General features: G+C 48.7%; 6 protein-coding genes across 6 annotated transcripts; 4 read left to right on the top strand and 2 right to left on the bottom strand.

Moving 5' to 3' along the window:
- Positions 1-786: 786 nt before the first annotated feature.
- N7484_007405 (uncharacterized protein) lies at positions 787-2,523 on the bottom strand (the record flags this gene model as incomplete). Its single annotated transcript, XM_057117792.1, has 4 exons — positions 787-1,047; positions 1,106-1,785; positions 1,806-2,279; positions 2,391-2,523. 4 exons carry the CDS (start codon positions 2,521-2,523, stop codon positions 787-789), a joined length of 1,548 nt encoding a protein of 515 aa, XP_056970827.1.
- A 605-nt stretch (positions 2,524-3,128) lies between these two features.
- On the top strand, positions 3,129-5,777 carry N7484_007404 (potassium ion transporter; the record flags this gene model as incomplete). The annotated part of the gene is made up of 8 exons (XM_057117791.1): positions 3,129-3,165; positions 3,219-3,339; positions 3,415-3,551; positions 3,623-4,021; positions 4,076-4,634; positions 4,694-5,408; positions 5,461-5,504; positions 5,558-5,777. 8 exons carry the CDS (start codon positions 3,129-3,131, stop codon positions 5,775-5,777), a joined length of 2,232 nt encoding a protein of 743 aa, XP_056970826.1.
- Positions 5,778-6,787: 1,010 nt separating this feature from the next.
- On the top strand, positions 6,788-8,481 carry N7484_007403 (uncharacterized protein; the record flags this gene model as incomplete). The annotated part of the gene is made up of 2 exons (XM_057117790.1): positions 6,788-7,131; positions 7,233-8,481. 2 exons carry the CDS (start codon positions 6,788-6,790, stop codon positions 8,479-8,481), a joined length of 1,593 nt encoding a protein of 530 aa, XP_056970825.1.
- Positions 8,482-9,039: 558 nt separating this feature from the next.
- On the top strand, positions 9,040-9,831 carry N7484_007402 (uncharacterized protein; the record flags this gene model as incomplete). The annotated part of the gene is made up of 1 exon (XM_057117789.1): positions 9,040-9,831. One exon carries the CDS (start codon positions 9,040-9,042, stop codon positions 9,829-9,831), a length of 792 nt encoding a protein of 263 aa, XP_056970824.1.
- Positions 9,832-10,008: 177 nt separating this feature from the next.
- Positions 10,009-14,099, bottom strand: N7484_007401 (Chitinase II; the record flags this gene model as incomplete). The annotated part of the gene is made up of 8 exons (XM_057117788.1): positions 10,009-10,350; positions 10,408-10,500; positions 10,578-10,828; positions 10,888-11,125; positions 11,187-13,610; positions 13,677-13,703; positions 13,772-13,884; positions 13,994-14,099. The coding sequence occupies 8 exons, from the start codon at positions 14,097-14,099 to the stop codon at positions 10,009-10,011; spliced, it is 3,594 nt and encodes a 1,197-aa protein (XP_056970823.1).
- Positions 14,100-15,352: 1,253 nt separating this feature from the next.
- Positions 15,353-20,332, top strand: N7484_007400 (glycoside hydrolase family 55 protein; the record flags this gene model as incomplete). The annotated part of the gene is made up of 11 exons (XM_057117787.1): positions 15,353-16,169; positions 16,237-16,260; positions 16,335-16,486; positions 16,549-16,640; positions 16,723-16,891; positions 16,959-17,026; positions 17,095-17,271; positions 17,325-18,073; positions 18,133-18,636; positions 18,732-19,319; positions 19,395-20,332. 11 exons carry the CDS (start codon positions 15,353-15,355, stop codon positions 20,330-20,332), a joined length of 4,278 nt encoding a protein of 1,425 aa, XP_056970822.1.
- Positions 20,333-21,678: the final 1,346 nt, after the last annotated feature.

The following is a 21,678-nucleotide window of genomic DNA, read 5'->3' as shown; positions in this document are numbered from 1 at the left end:
TGGTGTGAGATTATTCACAGGGGTGCTCGCTCAGCCCCAACTGGTAGAGATCACTACCACCTGAGTCTTCTCCTCCCTGAGGAATTTTGAAGATACGTATAGACTAATAGCCTAGGGATTTTCAATCGGTCTACTTTAATATTTCTGCCAGCTGAGATTCCGATCCTCTGTGTAAATACCTGGGTTGCCTTTCAAAATCGACTTGATATGACCTTGGATATGCGACTAGATGATCATTATCTACATTTTCACTGGGATATACAGGAAGCAGAATATGACCCAAGCCCCGCTTTCCTATAGAAAATTAGCTCCAACAGGACAGTCGACTTTGACGTTTGGATGATATTCCTAGCATTCCAATGTATATGGATATGCCCATGGATATTACCAGTGTGACGTACTGCAGGCACAAATTCCACGGCGAGCAACATACTGGCTTCAATTACTTATTCGCCTTCGATTCAACGTCAATATGGATATAACAAGGATGATGATGAGACGTGGTGGCCCCGTTAAAGTTAAGCAAATACTGTGGTGACACACACATCACCATAATGGTTCTTGTTTATTCAATAAGATTATAAGCATATATGGGGCACGTCCGACTATTTTATTATTAAGGCCTTTCGAGCATCCATTGCGAGTGCGCTCACCGTCAAGTCAGCGTTAGCTGCTGACTTGCCTCTCGCTAGGCAATCGATTCTTCCGCTCGAGGCGAACCGGGACCGAATTCATCGCCCCCGGATGGACCTCAATTTGGCTGGCGGAAAGTGATTAGGCAGCCACCTATAAATGATCACTCGGCGTGCTTGCTTCTGCGTGAGGGTAACGAGGATTAGACGGGCCCGATATAACGGCTGTGCGCTGAGCGCGCCGAGACTCGACATCGCTTGGCCTTTCAACAAGATACTTGCCCAGCACCGGGATTCTGCGCAAAGCGTCCGCCGAGCGCGGCTCATCACTCAGGGTTTCGCTCAGAACCCGACTAAAAGTCCGAGGCGCGAGGTACCCCATCTTTCCCAGCGGGATGCTGAGTCCATGAACAACCTTATACAAGGTTACACGTTCAGTCGTTAAATTAAGGGGCAAAAATTGGCCGACTTACAATGCTACAGACTGCGAGGAACCAGACAACAACCCGAATTGTTTCGCCAAGGCTCTCAACGTCGCTCCGAGGAACACCGTCCTCGGCACTCAAATGTTTCTCAATGAATTCCATGCTCACAAACAGGTAGAAGATGGCAGAAACTCCAATAGGCCCGAAGAATCCCACAAAAATAGCTTGCCTGACCTCTTTGATCTGGTGAATCCACCGATGCATTCCTAATACCCAGGGCAAACGTCGCAAAAGAAGAACCAGAGCACCAAGAATGAGCAGGCGCCATATCGGAATTATAGGATTAACAGCAAAGTGGTCCCAAGGTATGTAAGCGCCATACCACAAGAAGATAGCCACATTCAGGAGCATATCTATTGTTGGCTGAAGGGAGTCATCTTTGGTCTGCAGCCGGAACCAGTCATCCCACGTAAATGTGTTGCCTGCAATGAAGCAGGCGAGGACATCGTCGGTACCCAAGAGGCCACACGTACCCAAGACGAACAGAGCGAGGGCAATAGCAAAGACTAGAAAGCTCTCACGATCGATGTAATTGCGCTTCTCTGCCCAATAGAGTAGCTCCTTACCCACCCAGCCCACCACGGCGCCGTACAAGACACTAAGGATGATTGTGTATCCCCAAGTGAAGATAAACCAGAGGCTAATGGCATCACCGACCCCACCGGATGCTGCGCCCGGGCCCACATACTTGATGAGGTAGAAGGCAAAAAAAGAAATGGGTAGCCGAGTCCGTCATTGGTGCCAGATTCGGCAATGATGAGGTGCTGAAGATCCTTGGGGATGTTATTGTCCGCGAATTTGCCCTTAACAATGACGGCAGAGAGCACGGGATCAGTGGGTGTTACACATGCACCAACGACGAGTGCGTGCAGGAAGCTGGGCGTCCTGGCAACGGCCCAGACGAGCAGACTCGTAGCGATCCACATGGCCGTCATGCCCGGGCCAACAAGCAGCAGAACTGATTTCCATTCTTTTTTGAGATATTTGCTGGGGAGCTGCACGCCGGCGAGGACTAGCTGCACGCCTAGAACCAATCGCGAGAAGTTTTGCGTAATGGCATTTAAATTGTCGCGGCACTCGATGGCCGAGACGCCGTTTTCGTTGCACCTGGCGTAATCCTGAGGACGGATAAACTGTGCTCCATTTGGACCCAATGCAACACCTACCAAGAGCGAAATTACTTTTTTGTCCACGAGTCAGTGATATTCATCCTATGATGTCCTAGCCACTTCGGGGGAAGCAAGCGGCGTCTCCCGGCGCCCGCGGAACTCACGAGCTTCAGAGAGATAAAAATTTTCCTTCAAAAGATACGATACAAGACCAAAGAGGGAGATGAAACCGCCCAGCACGGCAACTATGATATTGAAGTTGGAGAGCTGGAGCGGGACCGCCCAGATGTTGTGCATCATGCCCGCGGACGAAGGCGTGAGCAGGAGATGCTAGTCACGATGAGTTGGGAAATGGTCAGCGAGGTAGGAAACATCGCTAGTCTTATCACAGTCGAGGACGATGACGACTGGTCATGAGGAAAGCGGGCAGAGGCGGCGCAACGGTCGCGCACGGATGCAAAGCCAAAGGAACGGAGGGACAATACCTTCCCTATTGTTACTTCGGCAGTCGCACCGGACGGCGAGTAGTACCATCACATGTGATGAAATGTAAACTGGAAATTTCTCTCCTGTGCGCCTACTGAATGGCGGCATGGAGGTTTCTGTGGAAAATCACTATGTCGACTCAACCCAGTACAAATATGGACTTTCCTTATCGTTATCGTAGAGAAGGAGTTTGACAGAAAAGAGCAGCTGCTACCATGTTAAAGCGTCGTGGCTTCAGATTTGTCGCTTTTCGCAATCAGATTGGCGCTCCCGCGATTCACCCTCAACCGGGTGATTGGTCGCTCTAAATCCCGCAAGATGAGCTTAGTGAGGTATTTTATTGCAACCAACCGTCCATGTGATAACATGCCAGTCTCCATGAATTTCTTCTCCTTGCATATTCCCATCCCGATACCATGTGGAAGCCACCGATAGACTTCCTTACCCTGCATTGTTGGTGAACCTCCAATTGCGAGTCCCTCTCATTGTACTAAGCCTCATATTAGATGCATGGATCATCACCCTGAGTATTTTAAGCTTAGTGATCATCTATCCGTATGGCAATCTCCGAGCGATCGATGCCTACTTCTTCGGCGCGAGTGCATCGACTGAGTCGGGGCTGAATACGTCAGTTCTCTTATTCTTCTCCCCCATCTTGGAGATAGAACGCATCTGTTGACATTGAAGCTTTTCGACATTCAGAATAGATGTCAAGGACTTGAAAACCTACCAGCAGGTCTACATATATCTCATTCCCATCTTTGGAAATCTTGGATTCATCAACATCATCGTGGTCGTGGTTCGGCTGCGCTGGTTTAAGAAGCGCCTTACGGAGATTGGTAAGCTGGTGTTCCTTTTGTACAAGGCTTGCGCTTGGACTGGCCTCATGCTTATATCTCTTTCATGTTAGCGCCGCATGTTCTAAAGCCGCAGCTACCAGTTGAACAAGACACCGAAGCTCAGCATCAAGCAGAGAGGGTTTCGAAAGATATTCCAGATGTTGCGAGCCTGCAGGATATCCAATACACAAGATCGAGAGAGAAGAATGATGAGGCTGAAGCCAATGAGGGGCCAAAATTTTCCTCGAGGTCGGCTTCGCTACACCAGCACCCACTCCTCGAATTGGAAACTGACCTATATAGTGACTCCCCCGATCAATCAATAGAGCCATATGCCGATGCTGATATAAAAGGGCCTGTGTCCAACCTTGCTTCACGCCGACAAGCTATTCAGTTTGTCGATGATGACCAGGACTCATCGATGATTGATAGACCCCTCTATATCCCCCCACCATGGAGACGTGATAGAGGTGCGTTGGACTATTGACATTTTAGTAAAATCATGACCTGATGAATATCCACAGGTGGTTCATTTGTTGAAGTTGACGAAGACAACATTGATGATGGTGATTTGATCCAACCTCCTATCCTGAACTGTTGGCAACTATATGCTAACAGACAGTCGATCAAAGCCAAGTCTATAGTCTCCACATACACCGGCCAAGAGCGTATTGAACATGGCCTACGTCGTCGGCAGACTGCAGTGAGTATCTACTCAGCTACGACGCGGCCGCTTGAGCAGGCTGCTTCCATGATGTTTCGAGTTGGGAGATCTTCGGGCCCCAGGCCGAGTCAAAGCTCTCTGTCAGGGAACAAAAGCAAATTCAAGCAGCTCGCTCTGCCAAATATTTCTTCGCAAGCTACACAGAGCCGAAACTCCCAATTTCACCACCTAACTGCTAAGGACCGCGAGAGGCTAGGTGGTATTGAATACCGCAGCCTGAAGCTGCTGCTAAAGATTGTGGTCACTTATTTTTTTGGTCTGCATCTTTTCGGAGCGATTTGCCTGGTAGGGTGGATTAAGCATGCCGACCCGAAATATCGGGCTTATCTTGCAGAATGTGGCCAAGGCAATGTATGGTGGTAAGTGAAACATTAAACCAATTCAAAATCGGCAGCTAAGATTGCTTTCCTGTTGTTAGGGGGTTCTACTCTGCCCAAACGATGGTTGACAACCTCGGCTTTACACTGACACCAGACTCAATGGTTTCCTTCCAAGATGCGACATTTCCACTGATCGTTATGAGCTTTCTTGCGTTCGCTGGAAATACCTGCTATCCATGTCTCCTTCGCCTGATCATTTGGCTCATGTATAAGCTCTGCCCGCAGAACTCGTCAATGAAGGAGACGCTTAGCTTCCTCCTTGATCATCCACGACGATGCTTTACACTCCTCTTTCCAAGCCGACCGACATGGATTCTGTTTGGTATCTTGTTCGTTATGAACACCATCGATGTGATTTTTATCATCGTCCTGGATTTGCACAACCCTGCTGTCAACAACCTGGCGGCTGGTCCGCGAGTACTTGCTGCCATTTTTCAAGCAGCATCCGCTCGTCATACAGGAGCATCCACGTTCAATTTGGCCAATGTCAATCCTGCAGTCCAATTCAGCTTGGTTGTCATGATGTACATTGCTATCTTCCCGATTGCTATCAGTGTTAGGGCTTCCAACGTTTACGAGGAGAGAACTCTTGGAGTTTATAGCGCAGAGGCCGCCGCTGATGAAACCAACGGCCGGTCCTACATCATCGCTCATATACAAAATCAGCTGAGCTTTGACTTGTGGTATATTTTCCTAGGTTGCTTTTGCATCTGCATTGCCGAGTCTGGTAAAATCGCCGATACAAGTATACCAGTGAGTACCTTATTTGATAATTTGAGTTGGTCATTCTGCTAAGGCTCTCTAGGCATTCTCTGTTTTCTCTGTTTTGTTTGAAGTGGTGTCGGCCTAGTAAGTGCCTCCTGAGGATTACGACTTCTCGAAAATGACTAACTTTCTTGAAGTGCCAATGTTGGTCTCAGTCTTGGGTATCCCACTGTCAATACATCCCTTTCTGGGGAGTTCAACACTTTTAGCAAACTCATTATTTGCTTCATGATGATTCGAGGCCGTCACCGCGGATTGCCGTACAGAATCGATCGTGCCATTATTCTCCCTGGGGAACAATTTGTCGATCACGACAGAGATGAAGATACACCACAGCAAAGAGAGTTATCGGAGTAACATTTTGTTCAAAACCTCTGGCTCTTCATCCATACCTAACACAAATTCCCCCAAGTCCTTCCAGCAGTCCTCTTTTTCTTTTCTAATGTGCACATGTATTCGAAGCTGCAAGGAAGTTCCAAATAAATCTCCTTGGTAAAATAGCATGATGACCCTTCCAACAGAGTTCCTGTTGGTTTCAAGTTTTATTTCCCGCAGACCTTCCAAATGCTCTATCGTGAGAATATATTCCAGACCCAAGTGTAGCACCTCCTTTAAGCGCCACCTAAAGTGCTAAGGACCAAGATGATGGATTTGTGTTTGAGATAGGCATGGCATAATTCAAACAGAACGGACCAACAAAGCAAACGTCATGTAAATTTAGGTAGACGCGGAATAACAAAAAGCTCTGGAACAAAGGAGAGAACGTGTGAAACAAGGGCAAGGTCCCGTTCGTTGATATTCGTGCGGCGGCAAAAAAAAAAAGGCGGTTCCTCCGTCAATTCTGTCGAATATTTGAGATGGCAAAGAGGCCACCTGCAAAATACTATCTATTGATATCGCATTTTGCAGAAACTGGGAAGTTGGTGATCAAAACAGAATCGGACTTTCAATACATTGCCTTGATTATCCTTGTCACCTTTGCTATGTGCGCTGTAGCTTCCATGCCAGCAGGTCTTCTCTACTGCTTGTACAATTGTGCGTTGCTCGTTTGAAGGTGCTGTGGGTCAATAAGTGCGGGAGCCTCGGGTGTTGACAAAGACCACTACTCCACAGTTCGCCTGTGGCTGGAATGCAACAAACAACCAAGTCCGGAGAATATCCATAGTCTTTGAGGCGCAGGTAGACTCCCGACCGGGGGCCAGTTTTGTACGGTACGACGCGTCAAAGATGGAGAAAGATAAAATTGAAACTCTGCGGAGAAAAGATGCAAGTAGTGCGGAAGTGGAAATACTGCCCACCCGTAATCGACACATGGAAAACAGGACCTCGTTTTCAAATCGCGTCTCCGTCTTTCGCCTCCTTCAACCATGAGGGGTGACCCGCCCCCTTTACCACCCCGACCACCGGGGTTTAACCCTGCATCAGCGGCAGAAGCCGTTCCCAATGCTATAGTGATGGATGAGGGTAGACCCAATGACTCCTTATACAGCTTGTCCCTGCCCCGCCCCGAAGCGACCTCGAAGAGGCGATTGTTACTTATTTACATCCATGGCTTTATGGGCTCTGAGGCCAGCTTCAACGACTTCCCGGCGCATGTTCATCACTTGCTGACTGCTGTGCTCAGCGAGTCATATGTCGTATACACTCGTATCTACCCTCGGTACAAGTCCCGCGGCGAGATACAGACAGCCGTTGACCAGTTTAGCAACTGGTATGTACCAATTTTGGTGGCGAGAAATGTTATTAATCATTCCACTTTTCTATCGCTGCTCATATAGAGAGAAAGGAAGATACACTGACCACTGACGGCAGGTTATCCCCGCACGAGGCCAATGACCTTGACGTCATTCTGTTGGGACACAGTCTTGGTGGTATTTTGGCTACAGATGTTGCGCTCATGCAAAATCACAGTATTCCAGATGTGAAACCGAAACATCGTATACTGGGGCTTATCAACTTCGACGTTCCATTATTGGGGGTACATCCTCGGGTCATTCCCACCGGGATCGGCAGCCTGTTTCAAAAGAAGGGCAACACGGTTGAAGCTAATGTAGCCGAATCGCTAGAATCCTTATCATTGGACACAACTGCACTCGTCAATAACGGTCCGAATTTTGACCCTCCATTCAAAAATGATGTACGATTGGTCAAACGTGATACCATGGGTAGCATCAGGCACTTTGTCGACAAGAACACGAACCGTCTCTCACAATCTCTTGTTGATCTTCTCGTTTCACCTGTCAAATTCGCAAACTGCGTGAATGAATACCCCACTATGCGTATGCGTTATCGCCGGTTGATAGAGCTAGAAGCTGGGAAGCATGGCCACAAGGGAGTCCAATTTGTCAACTATTATACCGCAAGCACCGGTCGGAAATCCAAAACACCAAAGACCAAGCCCGCAACGGATTCCAACAAAGAGGAGACCCCCGAGGAGACCCAAGAGAAGACCAGCGAGGAAGCGCTCGAGGAGGCGGAAATGGCGAATGGTGCAAGAGAATGCAAGGATGTTGAGGAATCGGACAAGGCCGCCCAGACGTCATGTGCTACATGTGAGAATCCGAGAGAATCTCCCGAGACAGAATCCAGTCCGTTCGGAGCATCAGAGATAAAGCCAGACGAATGCCCGTCCAGTGACGATTCTTCCAAATTTGGGACACAGCCCACTGCATTTGACTCTCTTCAAGCGGTTCAATCGGTTGGAATCGAGGTGGAGACCCAACCAAGAGGCACACCAAGCCTCACATCATCAATCTCAGTCGATAAGATGGAGACAACAAGCCTCTCAGACGAGGCATCTAGCATGGCATCCGCAAGTACATTGACAGCAGATACAAACCCTGAGAAGCTTCGCAAGTTCATTCTGCTGCCGTCTCATCACTGGCGGAGTGCAGATAATTCTTTATGGGTACCGGTAGTCATGGAGGATATGGACGAAGTGGAAGCTCATCAGTCTATCTTCCTTGCGCATGGCAAACACTATGACCGACTAGTTGGAGAAACTGTGACCCAGATTGAGCAGTGGGTGCAGAACGACCTGACCCTTCGGGCACTGTCTTGAGTGGTCTCCCATAATATAAGCCTCCAGCTCCTTGGCCCTGATTCTCTGGCATGTTGTCTCGTGAACCTCTCCTGTGCAGAAGTAAAGCAGAATAGCAACATTGCACCACTTACCTGCACTCTCGTTCGATCAGGTGGCTGTGATAGTATTTGTGCAAATCTCTGGAGGCTCAAGACAAGAAGGCACTAGTCCTAAATGGGTGGAACAGCATGTTCCCCCAAGACAACTTGAGATGCATATAGGTAGCTATACGTACTAGATTTTCTTTGACGGGTGGGGATTTCCTATTCGGGTTGAGATAAAAACCCCATATTACAGTTGACTTGATTTGCCAAGTAATTATTCCTCACTTAGACGTGGAAAGTAGATTCCCCATGGAACCGAAATTTCGCTTGAAATTGTCGGTCTTAAGGTTACATTCAGAATAAGCCCCTTGGCGCCAAGGCGATGGGTCCATGATGCCGCGGAAAGCTGTTGTCGATTGCGCCGCGCGCGGCATTATAAATTCCTTTGAGACCTGTCGAGTTCTAAGTTTCACAACCTCGAGCTTCCTCCATAATGTCACAACCACGACCCGACTGTGTCGAATGGAATTGGAGGTTCCATCATGAGAGCTGGGACACGCCATGGTCGTCCGAGGATTTCCCCGCCAGTGAGACTGAATTCGACCACCTGCGAAAAATACGTCAGTGGAATATCGAGCCTTGGTTTATGGCGCCCCGATGTGAGGCGACAACACTTCTTAAGCAAGAGATAACTCACCGCTGGCCTTGGGGCTACACCATCTATCGCACTGTCTACACCCCCGAGTCTGACCTTCACTGGGAGGCCGCCGCTGATGCGATTCGAGCAAACATTTTTGCCACTCTAGACTGGCAGCTGAAGAACGGAAGACGCCAGGACAAGCATTCACATCGGCTTGTCCGCGAGGGGTACCGCAGCCTTGTGTTCGAGGATAAGGCTCGTTTTGATGGGGCCACTATTTCCCAAATCCGGGAACATTTCAAAGCCTCTGTCAACAACGAGCCCGCACCTCTGGGTAATCGCTTTCGCTGGTGCTTGGTGATTGATCAGGAGGCTCTACAATCCTTCATTCGCCACCCCGAGCCTGCAGGAACCTACATTCAGGACGAGCCGGATGCGAAAGAGAAAAACGGCGCTTGGGTGACGGTTGTGGACCCCGACTGGAAGGCAACGAATGAATATTCGGAACGCTTCTACCCGGGATTTATGCGCATTCATCTTAACAGGCTGTTCCGACTCGCATATAACGGCGACGTAATGCCCATGTCTCATATGTCTACTGACATGGATTCACCGGAGGATATTCCCTGGTTTAATGACTTTTGAGAGATAACCGATTTGCTCTTTTGTGACTTCTCAAGTACAGATGCACCAATACATTCATCTACTTGTTTATCTTGCATGTATTTCGAACAATTCCTCCCGAGATCTTGTAGTACACAGCTCGCGCTCTGTAAATTTTTTTCATAGCAGCCCTGTGATGCGATACATTCAATCAATAGCTCAGATCAGGTCTTGGGTATTGAGCTTGACTTTCTTGCCCATTTGAGTCCGAAGGCTTTTCACGATACGAATCACCTGGGCCCTGAGCTTGCCCTTCTTTCCAGTCCATTCGCCGTCCATGTCGTCCAGTGCATCTGTGAGCCATTCAACAGAATGCTCGACTACCCGATCCAGATGACCCGCAAACCATTCATCCCAACAATCTAAGATTTGTGTATTTTTTCCATTGGCTTTGTTGTATGCGTCTTGTGCAAGTTTTAATTCCTGTCGGATCAATTTGTTGGTGGTCTTGAGTCGTCCCCAGACCTCGGGGTCGTTCAAATAACTGAATACTGTGATCACCTAGTTTTTTCTAGCATCAGCTCCCTGTCAGAATTCAACGTTATGGATGTGGCTTACCCTCTTAATTATGGTGAGCGCCTCATTGGGACTCGCATTCTTGACAGCAGCTTGCCAAAGGGAATCCTCCCTGGGGGCATAGAAACGCCACAACTACCCAATCATCGTCTGGTTAGCAAGGTTGCAAACCAAGTCGAAGGCGCCCAGAAGAAAGAAGAACAAATAAGTACCTGTGCTTTCATGCCGTTCAGTCGCTTTTGCAACATACGAAACTGTTTGTCGTTTGTCCAGCTTCCTAAAGCCTCCATGATTCGCAGTGACGGGGTACCCGAGTTATACCCTCCCGGCAGTGGGGTTGTCCCCGTCAAGCTGTCTTTGTTGAAGAATTTTGTAAAGAAGTCACAGTCAACTTGGCATTTGGAGTTCGCCACAAGCCACGCGAAGAACATAGGCATGGACTGTAGCTCGATAATATGCTCGGCTGGGTATTCTTAGTTACCGTCTTATCGTCCTCAAGGTCTCTGAGAAATCCTAACTCACTGTGGTAGTCCGAGTTATCAGTCAGAACTATTGTTTCGATACTGGTCTCAGTATTGGTGCATTCCACTTCTTGGTTGTCGAGGGCTTCATCGTAGATGGGATCAGAAGTTGCCCACTGTCCACTGCTGGGGTATCCTTGTCTCCAAAATCGGACCACGACTTTGGTTACGCCATCGAAGCATACAAATGAGTCCTGCTTTTCATCTGTTCGCTTATCCAGAAGCTGAAGTACTTTTCTCTGTGCTATGGTTAGCTTCGGTTTGACAGAATATCGGAGAAAATTGCGAAGATCAGCCTACCTGTCCTTCCCATTGCGCCCGCCGACGGATGTCCTCGGTGCTGCCATCGGTAATATAATCATTATCAAATCCCTCCTCGGTACACATACTGGGGTCTGCAGTACAGGGGTCCCAGTCGCAGACGAGGTCCTCTGTATCATCATCGCTGAGCAAGGTGTTCCAAAGGTCGGGGTCACAGGTGAGGGCGTTAGAAATGTTGAAGGATCCATACTCAATCAAGTAAGAATCGTGCTGAGAATCGTTTTGCAGGTCCTGATACAAATTGTCGCACTCGAGGTTGGACCAACTTTTTGAATCGACATAATTGTCCCACACATCACACATGGTGCCAACGTTTCCCGCTAGCCTCATAGCGTAGGCGGCCAACATCTGTATAATGAATTCTCTGACCTTCTTAGCCGGCGTGTCGCTGCTGCCTTTGGTTGCCAGAGCTGCAGTGTCCGTCGACCTCTGTTCCAAATCAGAACCGCCAACCGCGCAAGTAGGGCTGTCTCCCCACTCGCCAAGAGCATCTTGAAATGCCTGAACGTCTTCCGAGTAATGCGAGGTCTCAGTGTAGTAGCTCGGCTCGCAACAATACGTTTGGTATCCTCGGTTATAGCATCCATGGTTATAAACATCCATGGCTACTTTGACCTTTCCTTGTGGGCAGAAGCCAACACAGCTCATATCTTTAGAGACGAGGCCGATATTTTTGACCCATTCACAATTCTGCCATGTCTTATCTTCCTGTTCCGTGTTGCAGCAATATTTCTGCTCTCCGAGCTGATCCTTGGGCCAAACGGTGTCATCCCAGCCGCTGGAATCATGACACCAAGTTCCTCCGCTGCCTGTGCCGGATTCGCCCAGTAGTGTGGTCATTGTGCTTCCCTTATAAGAGCACGTACCAGTCTCACACTGAGGGGTGGCCCCCCATTCACAAGTGTCATAGAGAGCCATCGCTGAGATCCCACTAGTGCAGCACGCTGTCTGGTAAGTATCTTCCCGACAGCCTGCCTGAGTGGAACCGATTTCCTTCATTCCGCTGGGACATCCACCATCGCAGAGTCCATCATTGAATTCATACCAGCCACAGGTGGGAGAATCACCCGGTGGACAGCACCATGATCGATACCCGATTCCCTCGCCACACTCAGAGGCATCTATCATCACCTCACCGTCGAAATTAAACCAGTCGTCAGCGCGCTTTATCATATGCCAACCGGCTGGGCAGGACTGTCCACAATTCGTCCAATGACAAATGTCTTTGTCGTTTTTTTCTGTGACGTTCGCATAGCCATAGTCAAACTGTGCGCTACCCACATATCCAGTCACTTCGCCTAGAGCTTTAGAGTAATCTCCATGGGCTGTATCATGACTGATTGCCCATACCATTACTCCACCGAGGCATCGTTTCCGAGCGAAGTTGGTCTTCAGCAGGAATGTATCGGCATCATCATATGACACCCACTGGTCGTCCCAGGTGTACAGCTTCACGGCAGCATCTTTATCCAAAGTAGGTTTTCCACCCTTGTCTTCTCGAATCTGATCAATTTCGTTGTTGAGCAGAACCCCGACTTCACGACTGCACTCTCCCTTGAGACCGCCTGACAGGTACAGACATCCGGGGCTCGTGCAGGCAGGGTTGATGGTATACGCGCGACCATAGAAGGCGAGTCCCATGACAACCATCTTTTTATCAATGTCGTTTCTCCAGAGCAAATCCAAAGCCAGATCAATCTCTGTGAGGTTTGTGTGTGCGTTCAGATATTCTCCAGTCCATTTGTTACCCATGTCCCAAGTACCGTGAAGATCATAGGACATGATGTTGAAGAAACTGACGGATTTGGCAAGGGCCTTGATATCGAAATGTTGCAGATACCAGTATGATGCGGGTAGAGTGATTGAGATACCGTTTCGGCCGCCCGATTTGTCCAAGGTTTTTCTCAAATTTTCCATGAACTTGGGGAAATTTTTGAAATCCTCAGGCCGGCCATTACGGTCTGTCGCCTCCGGATATTCCCAGTCCAGGTCAATTCCATCAAAGTCGTACGTAGACATAAATGACAGCAGAGAGCTGAAAAACTTCTTTTGGTTCTCCTCAGATCCGGCAATATCAGAAAAGACTGTCTGCGTGGGACCGGGATCATTGAAAGTCCAACCACCAATCGCAATGAAGACTTTCAAATTCGGATCGCCCTTTTTCAGGACAGTGACCCGTGAGTATAACTCTATATCCCGGTCATCCGCCGGCTTGACCTCGAATGTTTCCGGATCGATAGTCGCAAACGCAAAGTTGATGTGACTGTATACACCACCCGGTATATTCTCCGGCCAGAAGCGGTTGCATGGTCTTCGAGACGCCCAGCCTTCGAAGTATCCAACGACTCGATCGAGCCCTCCGCTCTCAGAACAATGACCACGGTCGACCGTCTTGTTTCCGCACTATTTCACAGATGATAGGAAGTTAATTGTGGAATAGCCACGAAGCACTTTCCGGGAAAAACTCACGAATTCTTCTGTGACGCCGCAGAAACCCTAGGGAAGGCCATCCAATATCAGAAAATTTTCTTTCTCACCTATTGAATTGAGCGGATCCTACTCACGAATTTAGAACAGCACACATTCAGGGGGCATTTTTCCGCGTCTGCAAATTCCAATCCATACTCTCCGGGGTCACATTCAGCCTTCGAATCGCAGCCGGTCACACAATTTTCCTCTCCACAGAAGTCAGGACCGAGTCCACAGAATCCAAATTTGTTACTACCATTTTCAAGTATGATCAGTCAGCGGGGTCAATCAATCTTGCAATGGGCGGTTCTATTTACCAGCATCCACTTGGACAAGGGTTCGATGCGTCACATCCCAATTTGTAGTCACAAGTATCGACACATCCTGCACCACAATGCTCCTCCGTCGTGCCACAATATCCATCTTTCGAGCTGTATTCATCGAAGCCGAGAATTAAGTCTTCGTATGAGCACAGTTTGGGACGGAGGCGGACTCACCAACAGCCAGTAGCACATGGATTCTCTTTGCTACACTCTTGTGCAAGAGTGTTGCCTATCAAGAGCCAAAAGAGACCGAGGGTCAAGAGTATCTGATCAAGTCCCCAGCTGGATCTCGACATGTTGCCGACAAATTGTCGTGCCCTTGTTCGGGTAAAGATATTTTCTCGGGCTCTTTGCGCAAGTGCACAAAACCTCTTTATTAAATTAAATTCCTTTGCATCACTCTCGCGAAATCCCAAGAAATCAACAAACTGGGGCGAATCTGTCCCAATGACTGGTGGCGTTCGGCGATGGCCTCTTTTCGTCTGGCTCAGACCTCGCTTTGGGCCCATCCTCTGACCCATTCTACACCCGAGGATAGCTACACTAGTCTGTAATGTCTGGTATTTGAATAACTGAAACCCTAGTTGCTCTCAGCTGAGGAGGCGTGTTACATCGTGCCATTAGGACCCGGAAAATGACTTGAGTGTGCAGTTCCATCACTGAGATGTTTACATCGCATGTTATACAGATACACAGACAATGCTGAATCACTGCCGGAGTGTTTTAGTTAGGACATACAACCCCATTACGCCCACTCTTATCGACTTGAGGGTATAGGCGCGTTCTCAAAATGCACTACTGACAAGCATATCTTAGTGCTCGGTGACCGGGGTGTTAAATTCCCGTGGCTGACATTATACGCAGTGCAAATTATACAAAGGCTTTATCTTGGCGCGCTAACTATTGGGGTGGAGAGATGGCTTTGCTTCGCTTAGAAGCTCGGCCAAGCCCGTTTACCGACGACGGGACAGGCACGTGCTACTAAGTAGAATGCAGGACCATCTTGGCGAAGACATCCAAGCAGCTATCACGAAATCAGCCATCGCTGGAGACTTAGCGGAGCCCCATTCACAATTTCCACACGAGCAAGGGCATCGAGCTAATGCCCGAACCTTCCGCGCTTTGACATTTGCCAAGGAGCATGCCAAGAGCGTATCCCTGCCAAGCTCGGAAGATAGACCCTGGTTCCCACCAAGTGACATCGCTTACAGCAAGAACTAAAGGGGACGGAGATTACCGGATGTTGAAGCCACTCTGGTGTGTTTTGAAGGGATAGAGAACTGAAAATGTAACATATTATCGCCTGGTGCCGTTCTATGACAAGACTCAGACAGCTCCGCAAGTAGAGTCGGAATGCTGTTTTCTAACCTTGTTGTGGCCGTAGCCCTCCAGGCTCTCACAGCGACAGCTGCTGGCGTTCTTGGAAAGCATCATGGACATGGCCACCTTCACCAGCACTTCCATCGAGCCATGGACGCTAACGCTGACGCTGCTCCAACTCCGACGGCCTCAAGCCTGGAGGCGATCTCGGCTCAAATGGAACATGCTGGAACTCCGATGATGGTGAGCGATGCTGCGAAAAAGGTCGCTCAAGCTTTAGAAGTCCTGGCTGTACTCAACAAGGAGCGCTATGAAAACGTCACCTACAACAAATACGAGTTTGTGGACGCGCACGAGGTAGTTGGCCAAAAGATCAACGCCCCTCCGCTAAATTACACCTCAGAAGACATTGAACGGCTATCCTCAAGCTCGAAGACCGAGAAGCGAGACGAGACCAATGGAAATCCTACGGATCGAGTAGTGTACAGCATCTCTCCGGAATTGGCGGAGGCGGCTCGAATCCTGGCGGAATCCAAACCTCCTACTCCATCGACTGGGGAAGAGGCAAGGCTGGCCAGGGATGCGAGAATGAAGTACCACTCCCTGGTGAATGATACCAATACCCCTCAGCAAGCACATCGTCATTCGAATGGGCTGTACGAATACGCCGACATGTTGATGGATCAGATGCTGCTTGGGGATCGGTCCAGCGTCGATAAAGACGATAAATTGGTGAAGCGAGCCTCGCCATCGAGCTACTGGTTGGAAGATATGGAACAACTAGGCGCCAGTCCGTATGCGCCCTCGGGGTATAAGGTCTTCAGGAACGTGAAAGACTACGGTGCCAAGGGTGAGTGGCCCGAGTGATTTTGAGTTCTTCTGAACATACCCAACTGACCATGTAAACCATGTAACAGGCGACGGTGTGACTGATGATACCGGTATGAGAAAACACTGCCATAGGAGAAATGACGCGTTCACTGCTGCTGGAACTAATCTTGGAAATTGAATCCAGCTGCCATCAACAAAGCAATTGCGGATGGCAATAGATGCGGCGCTGATTGCGGCTCCAGCACGATCTATCCTGCGGTGGTCTACTTTCCATCTGGCACATATCTTGTCAGCAGCCCCATCATTCAGTATTACAACACTCAATTCCTCGGGAATGTAAGTTCCGAATTTCTTCACCTCTCAATTATACTGCATTTTGTCTGATCATTATAACCAAGCCCGGTGACTATCCGACTATCCTTGCAGCTGCGAGCTTTGTCGGGCTAGGCGTCATCACTTCAGATGTCTACGTCGGAGATCAGGACGAGTGGTAGGTGATTTTGGCGCGGCTTGAGTGCCAGATATTTCTTCTCCCCTGGCTTAGAGTCTGCAAAATTTGACAATGACTATAGGTATATCAACACCAACAACTTCCTTCGCAACGTACGGAACTTCAAGATGGACATTACACGTACAGATCCCAATGCCTACGTCTGCGCTATTCATTGGCAAGTTGCACAGGGCACATCTCTGGAGAACATTGAGTTTTACATGTCCCAGGCGGCTGGAAATACGCAGCAGGTTTGCCTCCCGTTATTGTAGCCCTCGGTGGATGATTTGTTTGCTAGTTGGCTGACATTGACCACAGGGAATCTACATGGAGAACGGGAGTGGTGGGTTCATGGCCAATCTCACATTTGTTGGCGGAAACTTCGGGTAAATCATCCCTGCCCATAAACGTTTGAATGATAGTAAGACATCAGGACTCTGACGTTTGATGACAGTGCGTACTTTGGAAACCAACAGTTTACCACGAGTCAATTGGTATTTGTCCAATGTACGACTGCCATGCAGATCCACTGGGACTGGGCATGGACCATGCAAGACGTTGTGATCGAAAGCTGCGGCACGGGCATCATCATCACTGGAGGGGTAAGCTTAGTCAATGCCTCAGATTTGATGTACTTGACCTTTTCTAAGTCTCATCCGAATATTAGGCTGGAGGTCCTTTCAGCACCGGACAAGGTGTTGGGTCCTTTATTTTGATTGACGCCATCATTGCGAATACCCCCACTGGAATCGTAACTTCTCTTAGTGGCGATAATTCAACTGCCTTCCTTCTTCAGAACGTTGGCTTCTTCAACGTGCAGAAAGCTATTACAGTCGAGAAGATCACAGATCCGATTCTGGCGGGTGGGAACGAAGTTCTCATTGACGCTTGGGGGTTCGGTCTCTACGGCAATTCCAGTGGGGTCTTCTTCGCCCAAGAAAATGACCTCCCCGTGATGGAGCGCACAAGCAGTCTTGTTGGCAGCAATGAATACGTGAAGTCCAACTTATTTACGCGTCGCCGACCTCAATACTATGATCTAAAGGGTAGCCAAGTCTTTGATGTGAAAGCATATGGTGCCAAGGGTGATGGTACCACTGATGACACTGCTGTTTTGAACAGTGTTCTTTCTACCGCGGCTAATCTCTCATCCATTGTCTACATACCATACGGGATCTATGTGATCAAAGACACCTTAAAGATTCCGAAGGGATCCCGGATCATGGGTCAGGCGTGGTCGCAGATCATGGCCACGGGGGAAAAATTTCAAGACATGGAGAAGCCCCATGTTGCCGTGAAAGTCGGTGATTCTGGAGACGAGGGGATTGTCGAAATTCAAGACTTGCTATTTACTGTCTCGGGACCCACGGCCGGTGCCATCTTGGTTGAATGGAACATCCATGAGTCGACTCAAGGCTCGGCCGGCTTATGGGGTAAGTCAAGCACTACTGCTGCCTCATATTATGACGAGCACTAATCATCCGATGGCCAGATTCTCATTTCCGTGTTGGTGGAGCAAAAGGCTCCAAGCTCCAAGCTACTGACTGCCCTAAAGAGGCCTCAGCTTTGAACGAGAATTGTATCGCAGCTTCGCTTTTGATGCACATCACCCCGAGTGCATCGGCATACATGGAAAACATATGGGCATGGACTGCCGATCACGACCTCGACATTGCTTCCCAGGATCAAATCGATGTATACTCCGCTCGTGGTATTTTGATCGAGAGCTCAGGTCCTACCTGGTTGTACGGTACCGCTTCGGAGCACAGTGTGCTATATCAGTATCAGATCTCCAATGCAGAAAATCTCGTTATGGGAATGCTACAAACCGAGGCGCCATACTTCCAACCTTCTCCCAAGGCCCCGGCTCCAGTCACCGTCGGTCTTTTTCCAAATGATCCTACTTTTGCGGACTGTGCAGAGTCCTCATTGACATGCGCTGTCGCCTGGGCTGTCCGGGTCATTGATTCTTCGACTATATACATGCTTGGATCTGGTAAGTATCCGGTTTCTTCCTGCGTACCTCAAATTGCTCGCTCCTCGCAAAACGTACAAAAGCTTCTATTGGCTAGTTTCATTAACACGTAACAGGGATCTATAGTTGGTTCTCTAGCTATTCACAAGACTGTTTAGACACAGATCATTGCCAGGACCGTGCATTTTATATCGAACAGAGCAGTGATGTTTGGATCTTCAATCTGGTCACAAAGGGAATTCAGCAGAGTATAAGCCCCCAAGGGGAGACCCCTATCTTCTCCAGAGATACGAAGAACGGGTACACCTCTTCCTTGCTGGGATGGTATCGAGAGCCAACCGATATTGTGGGTGAACGAAACTTCACCGGCTATTATCTCTACAGCAGTCCACAAGATGATGGTCTACTCAGTGGGTTATCTAGCACCTGCCAAACTGCGATGACAAGATTGATTGATTGTCCTGACGAAACTTACGCTTTTCTTGACCGAAGCTGGCCAAAGTCATATGCAAATAAGACCACCGCCAGCATGGTCTGCAGTCATGGATGTGAAACTTCTATTAAAACATGGTACCAGGAGGTGACTAAGTACTGCACAACCTTCGACACCAAGGAAGATGTCATGAACTTTCGTGGTGGCATTTCTTGGGCTGGGTGGAATCAGACATGCCTTCAAGACCCGCAGAGTGGCAAGTACTGCAGCGGTTAGTGATAAATCTCACTTTGATTCTATGTTTTAAAATTCTCGAATCTGACAAGATTTTGATTTTGCATGGCAGATGTGATCGCAGGATTCTCCCCCGTCAAACATGCAGCGGACATGCCAGATTCAGACTTGTGCTCCTACTGCTACACGACAATTCTACAGATGGCTCAGGCATCCCCGTATTCGTTCTATGATGAAAACTACAAGAAAATCTTGGAGCTCACACAAGAGCGCTGCAGTCTTGAAGGGGACACCGATATTGCGCCACCCGTCGAAGACCATACCGATGATCCCAGTGACTTTTGTGCCTCTGACGTGATTTACACTACCGTCGAGGGGGATACGTGTGATGAAATCGCCGTGAAAAATACCATCTCTTCCGCTGCTCTATTCATTGGCAGTGAAGAGATTATTGACTGCAATGATATAAAGGCTGGCCTATCTATTTGTCTCCCATTTTCTTGCAACAACATCTATACGTACTCCGCCAACGCTACCTGTCGCAGCATTGAATACAACCTGAACATGGATAGCGGCATGCTGCGCCAGTTGAACCCTTGGATCAACGGCGGCTGCACCAATCTCCAGGACTGGAGCGTGAACTACGGACACGTTCTGTGCGTGTCACCCCAGGCAGGCACCCATACTCACACTGCACCACCACCGGGAGTGACTTCATTGCCAGGCTCGAGTACTGGATACACGGACCAAGACGTCGCGCCTCCGGAGAATAGTACCGTGGCAGATGGGACGACAATGAGCTGTGGGCGATGGCATACAGCCAGCGACGGTGATACCTGTACAGCGATCTGTGTACAAAGCAGCATCGAATACTCCCTCTTTTTGGCTGTGAATCCGTCACTGTCATCAGATGCTTGTACAGCGGACTTGCAAATAGGAACTGCATACTGCACTGGACCAACTCAGGGTTGGGGTCTTGTTCGTCCAAACTCGACCATCACTACATCGTCTGAGGTAGCTTCGGGCACTGCAGTGGATCTCCAGATTTAGCATAATGATATGTATCTAGTAGAAAGAAAGAACTCACGATAGCGTGAGGGTGTAAAGTGAGACAGAGGATAGAAAGATTTCCGATGTTTTGAGTTATTCGGACCTATCTAAAGAACATCTGGGCATCTATATAAATATTCACAGCACCTAAGGGGAGTTCGACCGGCCTACATGTCGCGACAACCTGCCGCCTCGACCCCATATGGGAAACAGCACGAGGTAATTAATGTAATGTAAAATTGACGACTTTTTCGGGTGGTCTCTTGCTTGACTGATTGAGGCTCTCGGGATCTGGACACCTTTGAACATGATAGGTTATTTAAAATTGCATTCCGCGATGATGGCCATACCATATCAGATCATTCAACCCGCTTCTGGCCGGGGATGTTATCAATGGATGAAAATAGAACGAGCCCTTAGAAACAACCATGTCATCCCAGCACATGGTTACGATTCCGCCATAGGCGCGGCAGTACTCGGCCTCAGCTTGTTCGCCGGCACCACCCTGCTACATACAATATGTCTTCCCCGCCCCCGCTCGTGGTTTTTGTCCCACCTGTCTTCGGCGGATATTGTAACAACATCAACCAGGAGAACAGCGTTTGCGCTTGAGTCAAGGTAGTCGGGTACATTGTACTCATCCTAAAGGCAAGCCTGCTTTTCCTGTTGCTGTATCAATCTCGCTTCATATCCAATCGCTAGAAGATGCGAGACTACTGAATATGATAAATGATTGATGTTGGATGGAAACTATGACAAATGTCCCCGGTCAGTTGATTCCCGATGCAGAAAACTACGAATCCTGTTGCTGCCCCAAAAGTGAGTGCTCAATAATCTGGGAACCATGGCTCGCTAGTGGTAGATGAGCTGAAGGAATAGGGCGAACATTTCACGTATTTGAAATGGCTTGGAGGGCTTAAGCTGTGGCTAATCAAATACCTCAGGTCTTGTGCTTGATTCCAAAATGACGTACCTACCATCCTCTTCACGGTAAAAGTTGAAAGACCACTCGTATGCAAGCCCAGAGCCAAGAAAAAAAGTAAGAATTGGATCAAGATCGTGCTGATTCATCTGCACGCTCGATAAAGAAATCGGTGTGGGCCGATATGGACTAGCTCGACTAATAATAATAAGATTGATGGCGATGCGTGCGACTACTTGCGCGCGCGAAGAAATCCTCCTGTGGACGAGAGAGAAGCAAAGGGAAAAGCTGGTAGATGGTAGCCTGGGGAGAAGAGGAAGAAGAGAGAGAGAGGAAGGTATCCAACTATCTAGATCGTGCTAAATCAGGTGACCCATGCGTCATCAAAAATACCCTGCGTGAGAAGCATGAGGAATAAGAAACA

This window comes from Penicillium longicatenatum (genome assembly GCF_028827895.1).
Source record: "Penicillium longicatenatum strain IBT 33135 chromosome Unknown contig_4_segment0_segment0, whole genome shotgun sequence".
NCBI lineage: Eukaryota > Fungi > Ascomycota > Eurotiomycetes > Eurotiales > Aspergillaceae > Penicillium > Penicillium longicatenatum.
This window is presented reverse-complemented; position numbering and strand designations above follow the sequence as displayed.